Below are 17,243 nucleotides of genomic sequence, written 5' to 3' on the forward strand. Positions count from 1 at the left end.
TCTGGTGAAACATTAGGTGAAATAACTCCATAGAGACCAGTATCCAATCCTCAAGTCACCTTTTATTTACACATGCATAGTACTTGACACAGGTCCGGATTTGTCAGAGGCAACTTTCAGGGCGAACAGAACCTCTTGACTCTCCTGTTTATATCTGTCAGCCAAGGCTCCTTGACTGGACCAGATTAACAGCTCCAATCAGGAAACTCATATTCAACGATGTCAACCTGGCTCACCTTGTTGCAATCACTATATCAGGAGTTCGACATCAGTGCTGGAGTATACTCATGTGATTTGAACCTTTAGAAATCCAATAAAATCAGCTGCTTTCCTGGACACTATTCAAAAACATCTATCACAATATGAAACTCTGGTCAGACCTCAGTGGCAATATTTAAGTTCAACTCTGTGATTGCGCTTTGCAAAGGGAGTCAAAGCCTCAGAGGATGCAGAAGGGAATCACAAGAATGGTCCTGGAGGTGAGGGCTTTCAGTTATGAAGAATCTGGGGCTGCTTACCTTGCAACAGAGAAGAATAAATAGATTTTGTGGAGTTGTTAAAATCTTGGGTGGTTTCGATACAATAAACGAACTATTTCCAATGGCAGAAATGTTTGCAACCAGAGTCAAAGTGTTTGACAAATAAAAACCAACACACAAACATATTTTGATGCAGTGAGTTGTTGTGATTTGGAATTCAGGCCTCGAAGTGTGTTGAAGCAGATTCAATAGCAATTTTCAAAAATGCATTGGATTAATAACTGGTTAAATTGGAATACAGGGAGAACTAACCATTTGGATACAGAACTTCCTTGACAGTAGAAGACAGGTGGTGGTGGAGGGTTGCTTTTCAGACTGGGCCTGTGGCCAGCAGTGTGCCAAAAGGATCGGTGCTGGGTCCACTGCTTTCTGTCATTTACATAAATGATTTGGAATGTGAATATACGAGGTCTTGTTAGTCAGTCTGCAGATGACACTCAAATTGGAGGTGCAGTGGACAGTGAAGATGGTTACCTCAAGTACAATGGGATCTTGATCAGATGGGCCATTGGACCAAGGTGTGGCAAATGGAATTTAATTTAGATAAAATGTGAGATGCTATGTTTCTGAAAATCAAAATCAGAACAGGACTTATACATGTAATGGTATGGTCCAGGGGACTGCTGCTGAACAAAGTGTCCTTAGAATGCAGGTTCATAGTTCCTTGAAGGTGAAGCCCCAGGTAGACAGGGTAGTGAAGGTGGCATTTGGTATGCTTGCCTTTACTGGTCAGTGCATTGAGGTGTCATGTTGCAGCTGTACAAGACATTGGTTAGGCCACTTTTGGAATACTGCTTTCAATTCTGGTCTCCCCGCTATAGGAAGAAGGCTGTGAAACTTGAAAGGATACAGAAAAGATTTACAAGGACTTTGCTAGGGTTGGAGGGTTTCAGCTATATGACGAGGCTGAATAGGCTGGGGCTAATTTCCCTGCAGCGTCGGAGGTTGAAGGGTGACCTTGTAGAGGTTGAGAAAGTCATGAGGGACACAGATAGGGTAAATCGACAGAGTCATTTCCCCAGGGTGGGGGGGAGTCCAAAACTAGAGGCCATAGGTTTAAGATCAGAGGGGAAAGATTTAAAAAGGGACCTAAGGGGCTACTTTTTCCACAGAGAGGGTGGTGCATGTATGGAATGAGCTGCCACAGCAAGTGGTGATGGCAGGTACAATTACAGCATTCAAAAGGCATCTGAATGGATACATGAATAGGAAGGGTTTAGAGGAATATGGGACTAGATATACTTTGGATATCTGGTTGGTATGAACAAGTTGGACTGAAGGGTCTGTTCATGTGCTGTACACCTCTATGACTTGAGAACAGGAATAAACACTAACCTTTGCACTTTTATCAGCCGAAGCAGAAGCAATTCTACTGCCATTGGGTGCTGCATCACACGACAGAACTGCTGCTCCCATATGACAACTATAGTCCTTCAACAATTTGCCAGAGTTGTAATCCCATACCTAAATGTTAAAAAGTAATTTAGTGCTGATGTAACATTGAAAGAAAACAAAATGTTTACAAGAAGATTTTGTGTTGCAATGAAAATTAGAAAACATTCCGTACCAGATCTACATTAACCAAGTTTTCACTTTGAGTTTCATGGGAATAATCATAAACATTCTCCATTTACGTTGGCTACCTCAAACTAGATTTAATTGTCAGTCAGTGCTGCTCAACAACACCTTAAACTGGTGCAAGCCAATGTGACTATACAATAAAACTTCACGAGTCCCAAATCAGCATCTCCAAGTGAACAGTTTGTCTGTAACCGTTATTGCAATACTATACACAAATATTGTGCCATTTTGTTAACTTGTGAAAAGGTCACAAGCAACAGACGATTAGTTAGTTTACTTTAAGCATCTTCATAAATAAGATTCAGATGATAAAGGCCATAAGTCAATCTCACTGAGAATTTGAAACTTCATATTATTTATAATATATGGTTGAAGGTGTGGGGGTAGTTATTTAGCTCAGTTGGCTGGACAGTTGCACACTAACACAGATTGTCTCCAACAGCCTGGGTTCAATTCCTGCTCCGGCTGAGGTGTCCATGAAGCACTCTCCTTCTCAAACATTTCCCTCGCCCAAGGCGTGGTGACTCTCAGGTTAAACCATCACCAATCTGAGACAGCAGCTTATGGTCTGGTAAGACAATGACGACTTTAAAATTATTATATAGTCTGTTCAGTCCATAGTTTCACTGTATCAAGCATATATACTTCTATAAAAACCAAAAGAACTGCGGATGCTGTAAATCAGGAACAAAAGCAAAGTTGCTGGAAAAGCTCAGCAGGTCTGGCAGCATCTGTGAAAGAGCAAACAGAGTTAACGTTTCAGGTTCGGTGACCCTTCCTCAGTTCTGAGTGCACACATGCTTTGTTAAAGGCAGAACTCAGAAAATTCCTGTCCCATGTTGCCTTCCTCCTCCATTTGCCATTCTACACTAGTAAGTTGCTTGAAGATAATCAGCATTCACATAAAAGGAAGAGAATGAAGTTATAGCACTTATGTAATTGATATCCAATAAACTCAGCAAGTTACAGGTTGTTGAAGTCAAGTACATGTGAATTTTAAAGTGGTTTAAATTTTCATTACCGCCAAACTCTCCAACACTGAAAATTAACTTTTACAAATGTAGAGTCTTATTGCTTCAGATTTAAGTCTTCTTTAAATGTTTTAAATTTAAATTTAAACATTTTATATTTTAATTTTACTTCTCTCTCTCTTGATTTAGCTTTCTGTTCCCGACTTGACATTGAATTAAATATTCTAAATTGTGCCTCCTAGTTTAACTCTTAATATCACTATATCTCAGTGAGATTTCTTCAATCTGATGAATTAAGGAGACACAGTTTCCGCAGATCCCCGATTCCATCTGGATGGCTTTCTATTGTGACTTTCTATCTACAGCAAGTTGCAGTGGCAAAGTCCATGGAAATTTTGTATATGTAACAAATATCTGGAATTGTTGATCGCCACTGACCACAAAATCCAGGCCAATCTATAGGTGACATATTCTTCAAACTCAGGGGGTGCCAATCAAAATTCCGATGATTCCAATACGGGGGACAAGAATACAGGCATACAAAAACCTTCACATTTACTGTGGCTTTCTTTGATCATATTCAGTGTTTTCCAAGTAGCACAGTTCACAAATGCAATACCTCTATACTTGCTCTCTGAAATATGGAAATCATGATGAACCAATTGAAATTCTGAACATTTCTCAATTTGTTAAAAGTTTTAAATGTCAATTTACTGAAGTTAAGCATTTTTCAAATGAATATTTCAGCATGCATCAAGTATTTATTTCACACTATATCAGTATTTGCTTATAAAAGCCTCCAGGTTTACTGACAACATTCAGTATTGCATGTTTTTTGAGCTATGGTTTCCTAAGTGCTGAATAGATATGGTTTCCTGTCTACTTTATTTCAACAATGGATAAAGTTAGGTAATCTTGTATATTTGCAAAGGAGTTTGTAATTATAGTTTTATTAATCAAAGCTGCTGAGGTTTTTAATAGAGTTAATAAGGTGTAGAGCTGGATGAACACAGCAGACCAAGAAGCGTCAGAGGAGAAGGAAGACTGATGTTTTGGGCCTAGACCCTCCTTCAGAAGGGTCTGAAATAAATAGGGAGAGGGGGAGGTGGATAGAAGATGGATAGAGAAGAAGATAGGTGGAAAGGAGACAGACAGGTCAAAGAGGCAGGGATGGAGCCAGTAAAGGTGAGTGTAGGTGGGTAGTTAGAGAGGAGTTAGGTCAGTCCAGGGAGGACGGACAGGTCAATGAGGTCAGTAGGTAGGAGATGGGGGTGGGGCTTGAGGTGGGAGGAGGATATAGGTGGGAGAAAGGACAGGTTAGGGAGGCAGGGATGAACTGGGCTAGTTTTGGGATGCGGTAGGGGGAGGGGAGAGATTTTGAAGTCCACATTGATACCATTGGACTGTAGGGTTCCCACGCGGAATATATAGCCTACTAGTGTTTCATGCTGTGTAAGTTCTGAATAGAATTTTGTCCAAAACATCAGAATGGTGTTGTCAGTTAGTTCTTCTCACTAACATGCATTATGCATGCTTTGTGTGATCTAGCATAGGGTCCCTTGTCAATCATGAAATAAGCAGAGGCAATAATTAAAAATGAGAATACTCTTGGTTCACCATCACATTTTGAAGAGCAACTAGAGATGGGCAATAAACATTAGCCCAGCTAGCATTGCCCACTTGCCATGAACAAATTTAAAAAACAAACTAAACAGGCAGGCCCTTATACTATGCAAACACTAGCAATTCACACACCATTTAAATTATAATTTCTGTCCAAGAAATTTTATTTTTCTCTCCCTCTTGTTCCTCCAGGCTATACATTAAACAATCTTCATTCAGGCTTTGACTGCTGCTACAAGGTTGACCAAAATGTCCTGGATAACTTACTTCCCAGTTCATTAACCGAAGCCTTAAATCATCTGGAAAGAGTACAAAGATAAAGTCCTGCAATTAAAATGCAATTTTAAGTCGCCATTACATTTTGCTATAAATGACCTGTTTTGGTACTATGAGTTACATTCAGAGTCTGCAAATGTGGAGGTCCCAATCTCAGTCGTGTTGTTATAGATTGAAAACAAGTAAAGTTCCACCAAAGGAAAATATTGAAGGAATGCTTGAATTCTTTCACATGGATCCTCAGAGCACCATGCTAAAGAACTGCAGCAAACTGATCTGCCTTCTTCCTTAATCAGAGTTACAGAATGGGTTAGAAGAACTAATATGGAAAGGAATAAAAGGAAGTTTGTTACCTTCAAAAACTGTTCAGCAATCAGTAACAGACTTTACCCACAGGACAACAAAATTGCTTCTAAGAAATGAAATCAACTGCATGAAATACACTGTACAAAACCTATGAGCACAAAATTATCATGAAGGAGTAATAATGATTTTATACCAATGCTTGGAGTATAAAAGTAGAACCATAAATCTATGCATGGTTCAACAAAACAAAATTCTGGTTAAACCAAGATCCTCAATTGTGAAATACTGTATGCAGGCACCATAAACCAGATAAAGGACATAAAATATGGTTGACAGCACATATCACATCCACACAGAGAACTAAATGGATACTGTTATATACAGCTTAGGCAAGGGTAGTTTTTGAAGAGCAAGGCCATGTGAAAAAGATATTATTTATTATGAATTATTGAGTACTATTTAAACTTCCTAGTTAGGAAAACAGCAGAAGAACAAAAAAAGTAAAACTGTTTCCTTTCTCAGTTTGAACAGCTAATTGATAGTAGTGATCCTATTGTGGTACACAAGATGAAGAGGTGGTTTTGATTAAGTGATCGTATCACTGGAATGAAATGTTCATGAAGGATGGTAAAAAAAAATCCCAAAAATATCACTAAATGTTTATTAACTGGGTTGCATTAATGATTAGGATAACCACAGTATAAAACAGGAACCGATTCAAGAAATGTTACTGGGACTACAATCAAAATCCATTCTACCCGGATTAACAATGTAAATCATCAAGGTGTCAAAGCATATTTTACTGGTAAAGAAGGCAGTCTACACAACGTACTGAGAAACTGGCATTTAAGAGAATCAAGTGATAAAAGCAGACTAAAAATGTGAAAAAATGTCAGAGAAACTCACAGAAGCACTAAAAGGTTTTATTTAAATAAATATGCATACACAAAAGCTGGCGGGAAAAAAAACCAACACTGGTCCACTAAAGATGATCAAGTTGGTGTCAAAGAAACACAATAATTAAATAATAATTTCAATGGTGAGGAACAAGAAGTGGAAAATGGTTCCAGGTAGCTAAGAGGACCTGGACAATACAAAAGACATAGTCACACAATGTTTGATGCTTTTAAAAACTGGAAGTAATACTCCAGACAATGTACATTCATTAATCAAAATAACTGGGGACCGAAATTAATAAGATTGCTACATCTGAGAATGGCTCGAGAACTAGCAGTAGTCAACCGCTTATTCCTTATGAAAGAAATGATGAGACATACCCGAAAACTACATCAATGAATGTTAAACGCCTGCAGTACTATGTGTGCACGTGCTCCAAAGGCATGGTCACGTGCAAAACATTCAGTGCTAACATTCGTAAAACTCAGGCTCTTTGCTTTGAAGACAACATAATGGTTCCCAATTCATCACCTTCTTAAATAACAACATAATTCAGTTTTACAGCATACCTCTACTTTCATTAAGAGAAACATATCCATTTCACAATTCTTTTACCAGAGCTGCACGGACTCTACTGAGGAACTTGTCAGCTGTTGATTTTTTTAATTCTTGTCTATGCTACAAATCCAAATGATTAAGGCAATCTACCCTTTGAATTCTGGGAGTTCTTGAATGGACTCAAAATCATAGGATTGAAGTCTTTTCTCTCTCTCTGCATTCTCTATTGGTGCTCATGAAATAAGTTTGGCAGGGTGCAGTGCATTTGGGTCACCACACAAAACATTTAATATTTTGGTCCAATTGGCATATGCTTAAATACACCTCAACAATGAAAATTATGGAAACATGATAAAAGATAACATTGGAGCAATTACTGATTTTCTTCTGAGCAGTCTTATGCTTTATGGTTACAGCAAGAGTAAAGAGTATGGATAAGTTGCACTTAATAATGAAATGTTCAAAGCTAATACCTGGTGACAAAGCAGAAAGAACAAAGTTCTCCAGAATGACTGTCAATTATATATACATAAACAAATCAAAATAAGTAGCACAAATAAAAAACTAAATTACTTCTCCCTACAACCATTATAATTTTATGAAGAAAAACATATATTGGTTTTACATATTTGAAGTCCAATCAAAATTACTTTTTTTAAAAAAACTAGTTATTCCTTACCTTCACAGTCCCATCAAAAGACCAGGACAGAAGTTGTGGTTCTTTAAGCAGCTTAAAATTTTTCACTTGTTCAGTGTGCCCTGCAAGGACTTTGCACTCCTCTGTGCGCCAATTCCATACCTACATTTAGAAATAGAGATTAAACATGAAACCTTTCAACATGGTTCATGGTTCAACAGATGAAGGGTCTAGGCCCGAAACGTCAGCTTTTGTGCTCCTGAGATGCTGCTGGGCCTGCTGTGTTCATCCAGCCTCACATTTTATTACCTTTCAACATAACTTCACTTTAAGGCATTCAATGTTCTCCACTTACATGGGAAAGACAGTCTTCACAACTGATCATATTTAGACTCTTCCCCAAATCAATTTTTATATTCATGGCTACTTTCAAAATGGCTTTTGAACAACTAAAGTTAATGACACCATTATGTTAGGGTGAATCCTGATAGTCTTTTCCAATTGTATTCTCCCTATTTCTCATCCAATGTTATGTAGTGGTGCACTGTGCAGAGAGAAAAAAAAACTTACTAACTTTTTCCCCACAGCCAATAATAATGAAATCTACTGCTAGGGAACTTCTGTACTTGTGAATCCCTTTTGAAACTGTGTTCTCACCTCAGGGCACCAATGCGCACACACTGTCAAACACGGATAATTCATGATCTTAGCTTACTTAGGGCTTGAAAAGAATACAATTAGGTGCTACATAAATGTGATTTGCTTCTTCTTCCTCTATTTGAACCTCAGTAGATTCAGATGACCTTTCCTCATGTAAAAGATCAAATTTTTGACTGTTTTGATCACTTCTATTAAGTGTAGCAATGAAATTATCATCACTTACTGAACTGACACCGGTCAAGATTTTGTAATAGGAATTACAGTGAAATCTTTAGTGCGCACTGTCATTTTTCTTCTAAAACTGAGAGTAACTTTTGCAGTCCACAGAGATGGTGGGAACTGCTGATGCTGGAGTGTGAGATAACAAGGTATACAGCTGGATGGACACAGCAGGCCAGGGCGCATTAGTGGAGTGGGAAAGCTAACGTTTCAGGTCTGGACCCTGATTCAGAAATCAGATTTCTGAAGAAGGGTCCAGAGCCAAAACGTCAGCTTTCCTGCTCCTCTGATGCTGCCTGGCCTGCTGCGTTCATTCAGCTCTATGCTATGTTATCTGGAGTCTACATATGTGGAAGCAAAAGTGGAAATCCAAAAGTTACTGTCAGTGATTCTACATTTCTCCCGGGCTGACCTTTGAATTTGCCCAGAAATTCAAACTAGAAATTACTGAACTGATGAGAACACTAATCATTGTAAAGCCCCTCAAAAAGATAAGTCTTGTTAAACAAGTGTTCTTAACAGCAGATAAAATTAACAATTACTGTTAAACCAGCTACAATGGAAATGAGTAATTTTCTTTAAGGCAATGTTTTCAAGTAAGAAATATCACATTTGCTGTTTGACAGAATATTTCAATCTGATTCAGTAGCTATTCTGTTTGGTACCATTATTGTTGTTTGGTACACAGAGTTACCCTTGGCTTGGTGTTAGACCCATACTGATGTGAGGACAGGGGCCACTGCTTTGTGGACAGCATTCTTCAATGTCAGTGGCGAGGGTCACTGTTTCAGTGCTGATATGAGATCAAGCATTAACTTATCCTGAATTATCCAAGATAAAGGTTCCTATTTTAAATTACATTTGCATTCAAAAACAATTAATCAAATAATAATTTTGAACAAAAAAGCACCTGAATGATTATGACATATAGCACTAATTTGCATTCTTTATTCTTCAGTGCTCTGACATTTATCTTCAACTTACTGTTGATTTTTTTTAGTCATTTACTTTTGGGACATGGGTATTGCTGGCTGGGTAAGCATTTATTGCCTGTCCCTGGTTGCCCTTGAAAAGGAAGGGGTGGGAGCTACTTTCTTGAACAGCTGCACTGCATTTGCTGTCAGTAGGGGGTTCTGGAATTTTGACCCAGCGACAGTGAAAGAAGTCAGGATGGTGAGTGACTTGGATGGGAAATTTCAGGTGGTGGTGTTCCCATGTATCTGCTGCCCTTGTCCTTCTAGATAGAAGTGGTTGTGGGTCTGGAAGATGCTGTCCAAGGATCTTTGGCAAATTTCTGCAGGGCAACTTGCAGATCGTACACACCGCTACTACTGAGCATCAATGGAGGGAGAGTGGATGCTTATGGAATCATTTCTGATGTCAGATACAGTTTTGTTCAAAAGGATTAAAGCAATAACTTTTATATAGTGAAACAGAAATATAAATTAAATTTACAATCAAATTTAATTGCTAAATTTGGTTGCACTAAAATAAAAAATAGCCTGCCTAGAGGGGTACAGTGCTTTGTTATAAAATCACTTTCCTTTTAATATTACTGTGATGCAGATTTGTTATATAGGCATGTCAGTCAAATTTATGTAAGCAATAAATTGCTGAGGGTGTCAACATCCAGTTTATTCATCCATACATGCATGCTGCCTACATTACACACAGTGAACACACGCACTGGGAAAATTCAGCTGTTATTGATAAAGAAATGTGATTGGATAAAAGCAGATCAAGAGTCCATTGCCAATTTATTCAGCTCTGCATTCACATTAACACCACTAATAAAGGCAATGTAGGTCAAACATGCCCTTCAGAATGTTTCTATCTGTAAACAACACCTCGATTCTGGAATGAATCAGAACATCATTCATCATTATAAAATGTACCTGTGTATTAATAGATATAAAATATAAAAACAATAGTATTGATATTGCATAAAACTTTCAACTGTTTTGATTACTGCATAGTTTTAGGAACCCCATTATAGAAAGAACTTTAAAAGCAATAGAAATAGTGCTAATAGATTCTGATGTGACTAGAAACATAACCTTAAATCCAAATGACAAGTGAAGAGGTTAGGACTACTTTCTAGAAGATGAGACAGATGAGGCTGATCTGATTGTGCATCACCAGATCGTCTCACTGATTAGTGAAGTGAAAGGTATAAAACTCAAGGCAATCACAAAAAAGGGAAGCAGCAAAAGGGGAGGGACTGTGGCAATGTCACTGGACTAGTTTTCCAGGACCCTATTCTAATGCTAAAAAACATGAGTTCACATCCCATTATAGCAGCTGGTAGATTTAAGTCCAATTAAAATATTTGGAATTAATTACAGTAGTAGTGACTACGAAACCATTGTCTTTGCTGTAAAAGCCCATTTGACTTACCAATGTCCTTACTGTTGACATCCTGCCAGCGGTATGGTCTAGCCTACATGCAACTTCAGAACCATAGCAGTGTGGTTGACATGTAACCACCCTCAGAAATGGTTAAGAAAGAGACAGCCATATTACGTGAAAGAACAAAGGAAATTAATGTTTCAATTGGCCAAGGTCAGAATTTGCCATTGTCTGTCACAAAACTTCTACTGAAGCAGAATTCATAAAAGTGTTTAAAAGGGAATTAAATGATCATGTGAAAAGTAATGGTTTTGGTAAGTTAAAGCTTTGGATTAGGCTAACTGGTTCAGGTACAGCTAAATAACCTGTTTAAAATCGTTTGCTTCAACTGCTTGCTCCTATTTACAATTAGCAGCATTTCCATTTAAACAGATACCTCTAAATTATGGCAACATTAATAGATCATTTATATTGCTGATTCAAAGGGATGTAAAATCTTCAGATTTAAAATTTATGCTGAATTCAAGGAAAATCACAAAATTCATTTGAAATGGAACCTCTCACATTAAACAAGACAACTGTCATCAAGGTTCATCTATTTGTATAGTGATTTACATTAAATGCAGTATATATACTGTGAACACCAAATTCATTGTTTGTTAAGGTAAAGATTCAGGTTGTATTAATTCTGTTGTAGAACAAATTTAAGACGATTATAGAGCCATCAAATAAACAAAATCAGCAGGACTTCACTTGTGTGCTTTAGTTTCAATTTCATTTTTATAGTGAATTGCCAAATTGGAATTGCAGGGCAAACTGCAAGATTGATAGACATTACAGAGAAAACCTTAAGCAAAGATTAAGATATTAAAGATGGAAGAAAATAAAAGGACAGAAACAAAAAGTAAACAGATTTGCATTAACAATACATTTTTTCAACAGCTTTAAAGTATCATCAGTGTTGCATGCCATGCATATGTTTCTGAATCTCCCCATAAAATTAACAAATACAAAATGTGACTGGACAATTTCCACTGGTGCTCTACATTGTACACAGTTGGGCCCTCTGCTGTTATAATGCAGAGGTTGACGCTCGCGCCCACCCCCGCCCGCAACTTCTGAGAACTAAAACCAAAATACCCAAAGAAGTGCAACTTGCCCCATAATCTGTAAAAGGAGAGAAAAGTGGTGTAACCTGCCTTTCAGCAATTCCTAGCGGTTAAATAAACTAAACCCTGACACTCACTTTAAAATCAACAAGTAACAATTTATTTATCTAACTCTAACAGTGAACAAATTAACTAAATTATTAACAAACCGAATAAATCCCTTCTAACTGACTATCCTTGAATAAAGCAAGACTCTAATGGTATGCTGTTCCAATAAATACAAGTCCACTTATATAAAATAAAGAGTCCCAACATTACAACCAGGTTACATGTCTTCTAGAATGTTCTGTGCCTTCTCCGTCAATTTTTCTGTCAGGAATATTAACTACTTGTGCCATTGGTACCGCTGTTATTTAGATGGTGCTTTCCCTAAGACATATAGGACGGTGGTTCAGCCAGTCATTCTCTCTCAAGAGCTGAGGGCCATTACCTCTGGTGGATGGCAGCTAGCTCTGGAGCTTTGACCAACTGCCTCTGCTTTTATACCTTTGATGATATATCAGTATTTCTTAAAACAGGTTTGGTCCTATGTTGTCAAAACCATCAGACTGAAATTTAATAGGTTTTTGGTATTGAAGTAGCTGGTTCAAACTGATTGGCTAAATTCAAAAGCCTGCTGTCTTGATAAAAACTGTTGCCTGGCCTAACTGTATGACTTTTCGATACAAATGTTTCAATTTGGTGCCCTCTGTGTACTTGCAAACTTTCAAGCTGCTGTTCACTGACATCCATTTCAAATCTCTAAACACAGAAAAAGCTTTTAAAGGGACCACACAATGCTTTCCCACACCCTCCCACCCAACCTAGCATTTTACAAACAGCAAATTCTAACTTGCAGCCTTCCAATCCACAAGTACTCTACCCAACTTTGCAACAATGTGGCTCTTGTGGTCGACTGCTAATTCTTCTACCTTGAGCCAGAGAAACCCTAGGTTCAAGTCGCATCTGCTCCAGAGGTGTGAAGTAACTTCTCTAAGCAGATTGATTAGAAAATGTCTGCAATGAGGGAACAATGTAAGACACTGGGTCAGCCACAATCGGAGTTCTGTGTACGGTTCTGGTCACTGCACAACTGGGCTTTTGGGTTCAGTTTTGGTCACTGTAATTTTTAAAAAAATCATTCATGGATATGAAGGAGCTATCAAAAATCATCAATGACCTTCTCTCCATCATAAGGTCAGAAGTAGGGATGTTTATTGATGATTGCATAATGATTACCACTGTTCGCAATTCCTCAAATATTGAAAAATGTGAAAACTTAACAAGACCTGAACAATATCAAGTTTAGGCTGATAAGTAGCAAATAACATTTCAGCCATACTAGTGTCAAGCAATAACCATCTCCAACAACAGAGAATCGAACTATTGCCCTTTGTCATTTAATGGCTACACCATTGTTGAAACTCTCATGATCAACATCCTGAGGTTTGCCATTGATAAGGAACTGATCTGGATTCACCATATCAATACAGTGGCTGCAACAGCATGTCAGAGTTTAGGAATTCTGCAGTGAGTAACTCACCTCCTACCTTTCCAAAGCCTGCCCACAATATACAAGGCACCAGTCAGAGGTTTGATGGGATATACCCTATTTGCCTGGACTGGTGCAGCTCCAACAACCCTTAAGAAGCTTGACATGACCTAGGGCAAAGTGGTCTGCTTGAGTGGCATCACATTCACAAACGTCTCCTTTATGCACCACCAATGTTCAATAGCAGCAGTGTGTACCATCTAGAAGATTCACTGCAGAAATCTACCAAGGCTCCTCAGCTATCACCTCCAAACCAAGTACCACTATTCTCTCGATGGAAAGGGTCGTTCATACACGAGAACACCACAACCTGAAAATTTCCTCTTTGAGCCATTCATCATTCTGATATGAAATATAACTCCATTCCTTTAGTGCTGTTGGGTCAAAATCCTGGAATTTGCTCCCTAACACTACTATGGGTGGATCTATACCAAGCAGGCTACAGTAGTTCAGGAAGGTGACTCACCACCACCTTCAGAAGGGAAACTAGGCTGGGCAATAAGTGCTGGCCACATGCCATGAATGAAGAAAACAAGAAGCTCTGTAACCTACAAGGTTCTAGTAAATGAGATTAGAATGAACAATTCTGTTTATTCATTTGGCGCAGACATGGTAGATTGAAAGATCTCTTTCTGAACTGTATTCTTTTCTAGGGTTAGTTCATGTAGTAAGCCATTAACTACAACAACATGTTAAATAATCTTATAGGATTAACTACATATTTCAAAGTTTATTGAAGAAAATTTTTGAGGGTTTAAATTGCTTTCCTTTAATTTATATGCTCTCATTTTTGTGCTTTTGCATAATTTTGCATGATTATCCCAATTCTTTCTAGGGAGCGAGATAATGAAAAATAAGAGAGCCTGTCTGCCAGTCAAAGAGAAGGAGCCTGGAAAATTGGTTCTGGCAAGGTTGACAGAAAGTGTCATTAGTGACCTTATTATTGAAAGTCAGTTCAGAAGTTCACAAGAGACCAACGGACCAGACTGTCACCTTTTCTTGGGCATTATGACTTGGTGAAATGGGAGCAGTGAGCCCATTGGAAGCTGGCAGTGACTTCAGATTGTATCGACAACAGTGTAATTTTTCAGAAATTATGCCATAAATTATATGTACTATGCAGAGTTACGGACTGCATCAAGACACTAATAAGAGTTATCTTCTCTATTGATTAGCCAATGTGATGTTAGTTTGCTACAGCCGAATCCTAAAATCTTGTGTGATTCAAATTGATCAATGGGTGCAAAATCTTCTCAAAAGTTTTTGATCTCTGTGGGAATCATACCAAAACAGACGCCGACTTAAAATGGGAAAACATAATACAATCTAATGATTTCTTGATCACAACTGTAGCACTGAGAGGCCAAAAAAAATTGGGAAGAATATGTCAATAGGCAGATGAAATGATGTTTTCCGAGAACTAGGGATTGAGTTCCTGCCTACAGTGTGTAGATATGCACTCTGTAACAGGAGCCTCTCAAATTCTCAATGCTCTGCTCTCAAAAACATTGAACAAAACACTAGAATATCTAATTTTTTACCTTATTGACTTTTTGACTGAATGCATTCTTTGGTAACGCTTGATTCCTGATGGACAAAATTTGGATTACATTGCCTGCCAAATATTCACCGAGCTAACTTTAAAAGATATTTGTTTTTACTGCGCATATGAACTTTCAAAGATATTTGATAAAGTGGCATACAATAGACCATGTTAGCTAAATCAAAATCAATGGAATAAAAGATGACGCAAAAATGTTTATAAAGGTATCTGAGCGACACTCACAGATTTGTTTTCTGGACTGGGGGAAAGTACATTTCAGGATTGTCCAAGGTTTAATACAACAAGACTGGTTTTCTTGGTTCCAGATAGTAGACTGGTCAACCAAGTTAGATCACATGGAATACAGGGAGAACCAGCCATTTGGATACAAAATTGCTTAGAAAGTAGGAGACAGCGGGTGATGGTGGAGGGATACATTTCAGACTGGAGGCTTGTGACCAGCAGTGTGCCACAGTGATCGGTGCTGCGTTCACTGCTTTTTGTCATCTATATAAATGTTTGGATGTGAATATTGGAGGTATGGTTTGTAAATTTGCAGATGTAGTGGGCAGCAAAGAACGTTACCTCAGAGTACAACAGCACCCTGATCAGATGGGCTGATGATCCAAGGACTGGCAAATGGAGTTTAATTTAGATAAATGTGAGGTGCTATGTTTTGGTAGAGGAAGTCAGGGCAGGACTTAAACACTTAATGGAAAGGTCTGGGAGACTGTTGACGAACAAAGAGACCTTGGAGTACAGGTTCATAGTTCCTTGGAAATGGAATTGCAGGTGGATAAGATGGTGAAGATGGTATTTGGTATGCTTGCCTTTGTTGGTCAGCGCATTGAGAATAGGAGTTGGGACATCATGTTTCGGCAATCCAGAACATTGGTTAGACCACTTCTAGAATATTGCGTTCAATTCCAGTCTCCCTGCTATCGGAAAGATGTTGTTCAAGTTGAAAGTGTTCAGAAATGATTTGCAAGAATGTTGTCAGGGTTGGAGGGTTTGAACTATAGGAGAGGCTGAGTAGGCTGGGGATATTTTCTTTGAAGCGTCAGAGATTGAAGGGTGACCTTATAGAGGTTTCTAACATCATGAGGGGCATGGATAGGGTGAATAGTCAAGGTCTTTTCTCCAGAGTAGGGGAGTCCAAAACTAGAGGGGCACAGGTTTAAGGCAAGAAGGGAAATATTTAAAAGGGACTTAAGGGGCAACTTTTTCAACAAAGTGTGGTACATGAATGGAATGAGCTGCCAGAGGAAGTGGTGGAGGCTGGTACAATTACAATATTTGAAAGGCATCTGATTGGGTATATGAATAGCATGAGTTGGACCAAAGGGTCTGTGTTTCTATGCTGTACATCTCTATGACTCTATACATACTACGATGATATTGGTAAAATAGGGACTGTCAATTTTCTACTTCAATCATCTGAATTCAATACTTGGGATCTTGATGGACTAAAATAGTTTTCAAAAAAAGAGAAAAACAACTTAAGATGGCCACAGGAACCAGCAGACCACAGGTTCAGCCAACTTATGAAACCATCGATAGACAAAACCAGTATTAGCAAAAAAATAACATTTTCATCAAAGGATATTGAAACTCAAATCTCAACACATGAATGAAGAATGATCTTAGCAAATTTGCAGAGAGGAATCACTTAGCTGCCTTCACAATCTTTGCTTCTATTCATAACACCCATGCTTTTCTTCTCTGTCTGTGACCATAGGGAGGGGTTTATAAGAGGATTTGAGTTTTAATTAATAGATTATACACCAATGGTTCGTCACTCTTTACCTGTAGCTTGAGACTACTTACTTGTAATAAATAGTCATTTTTGATAAGTAGAGAAACCTAGTTATGATTTCTGATGAAAGGTCTAGGCCTGAAAAATCAGCTTTTGTGCTCCTGAGATGCTGCTTGGCCTGCTGTGTTCATCCAGCTCCACACTTTGTTATCTTAGATTCTCCAGCATCTGCAGTTCCCATTATCTATGATTTCTGTCAACCTGGTTTTAAATGACAGGTAAACTGGAAAATTCTTTATAATCTTTTAAAAAAGTTTTAACTTCTGTGACAACTCTAGAAATAATTGGGCTTGATTTCCAGCACACTAGCCAGGCGAGGTCTGCCATATTGGAGATGCTAGGTAGTCATCTGCAAATTATCCAACTTGGAAAAATAATAAAATCAGACAGAAGAATACACAAATGAATTGTATATTAGGCACATGCTTTGGTAGAGCAATAGAAGAAGTGAAAGAGATTTGTAACAGCAGAACAGGAAGATTGTCTCCCTGGTTTCTCTCAAACAGAAATCAAACTTAAGAAACATCCATTGTAATATAATAAAATGTGAGGCTGGATGAACACAGCA

General features: G+C 38.2%; 1 protein-coding gene across 4 annotated transcripts in view; it reads right to left on the bottom strand.

The window, feature by feature from the left end:
- The window catches only part of apaf1 (apoptotic peptidase activating factor 1), a 169,052-nt gene that overhangs the window by 45,602 nt on the left and 106,207 nt on the right, over nucleotides 1-17,243 (bottom strand). For 3 of the 4 annotated variants that reach the window (XM_048553914.2, XM_048553915.2, XM_048553913.2), the window contains 2 exons: nucleotides 7,431-7,550; nucleotides 1,875-2,003 (listed from right to left, as the gene is read on the bottom strand). In XM_048553914.2, the coding sequence (XP_048409871.1) occupies nucleotides 1,875-2,003; nucleotides 7,431-7,550 (249 nt within the window). Of the gene's footprint in view, nucleotides 1-1,874; nucleotides 2,004-4,847; nucleotides 5,014-7,430; nucleotides 7,551-17,243 lie in introns of those variants that run through there. The other variant, XM_048553916.2, reaches the window with a different exon arrangement.

The sequence above is a fragment of the Stegostoma tigrinum genome, chromosome 25 (genome assembly GCF_030684315.1).
Source record: "Stegostoma tigrinum isolate sSteTig4 chromosome 25, sSteTig4.hap1, whole genome shotgun sequence".
NCBI lineage: Eukaryota > Metazoa > Chordata > Chondrichthyes > Orectolobiformes > Stegostomatidae > Stegostoma > Stegostoma tigrinum.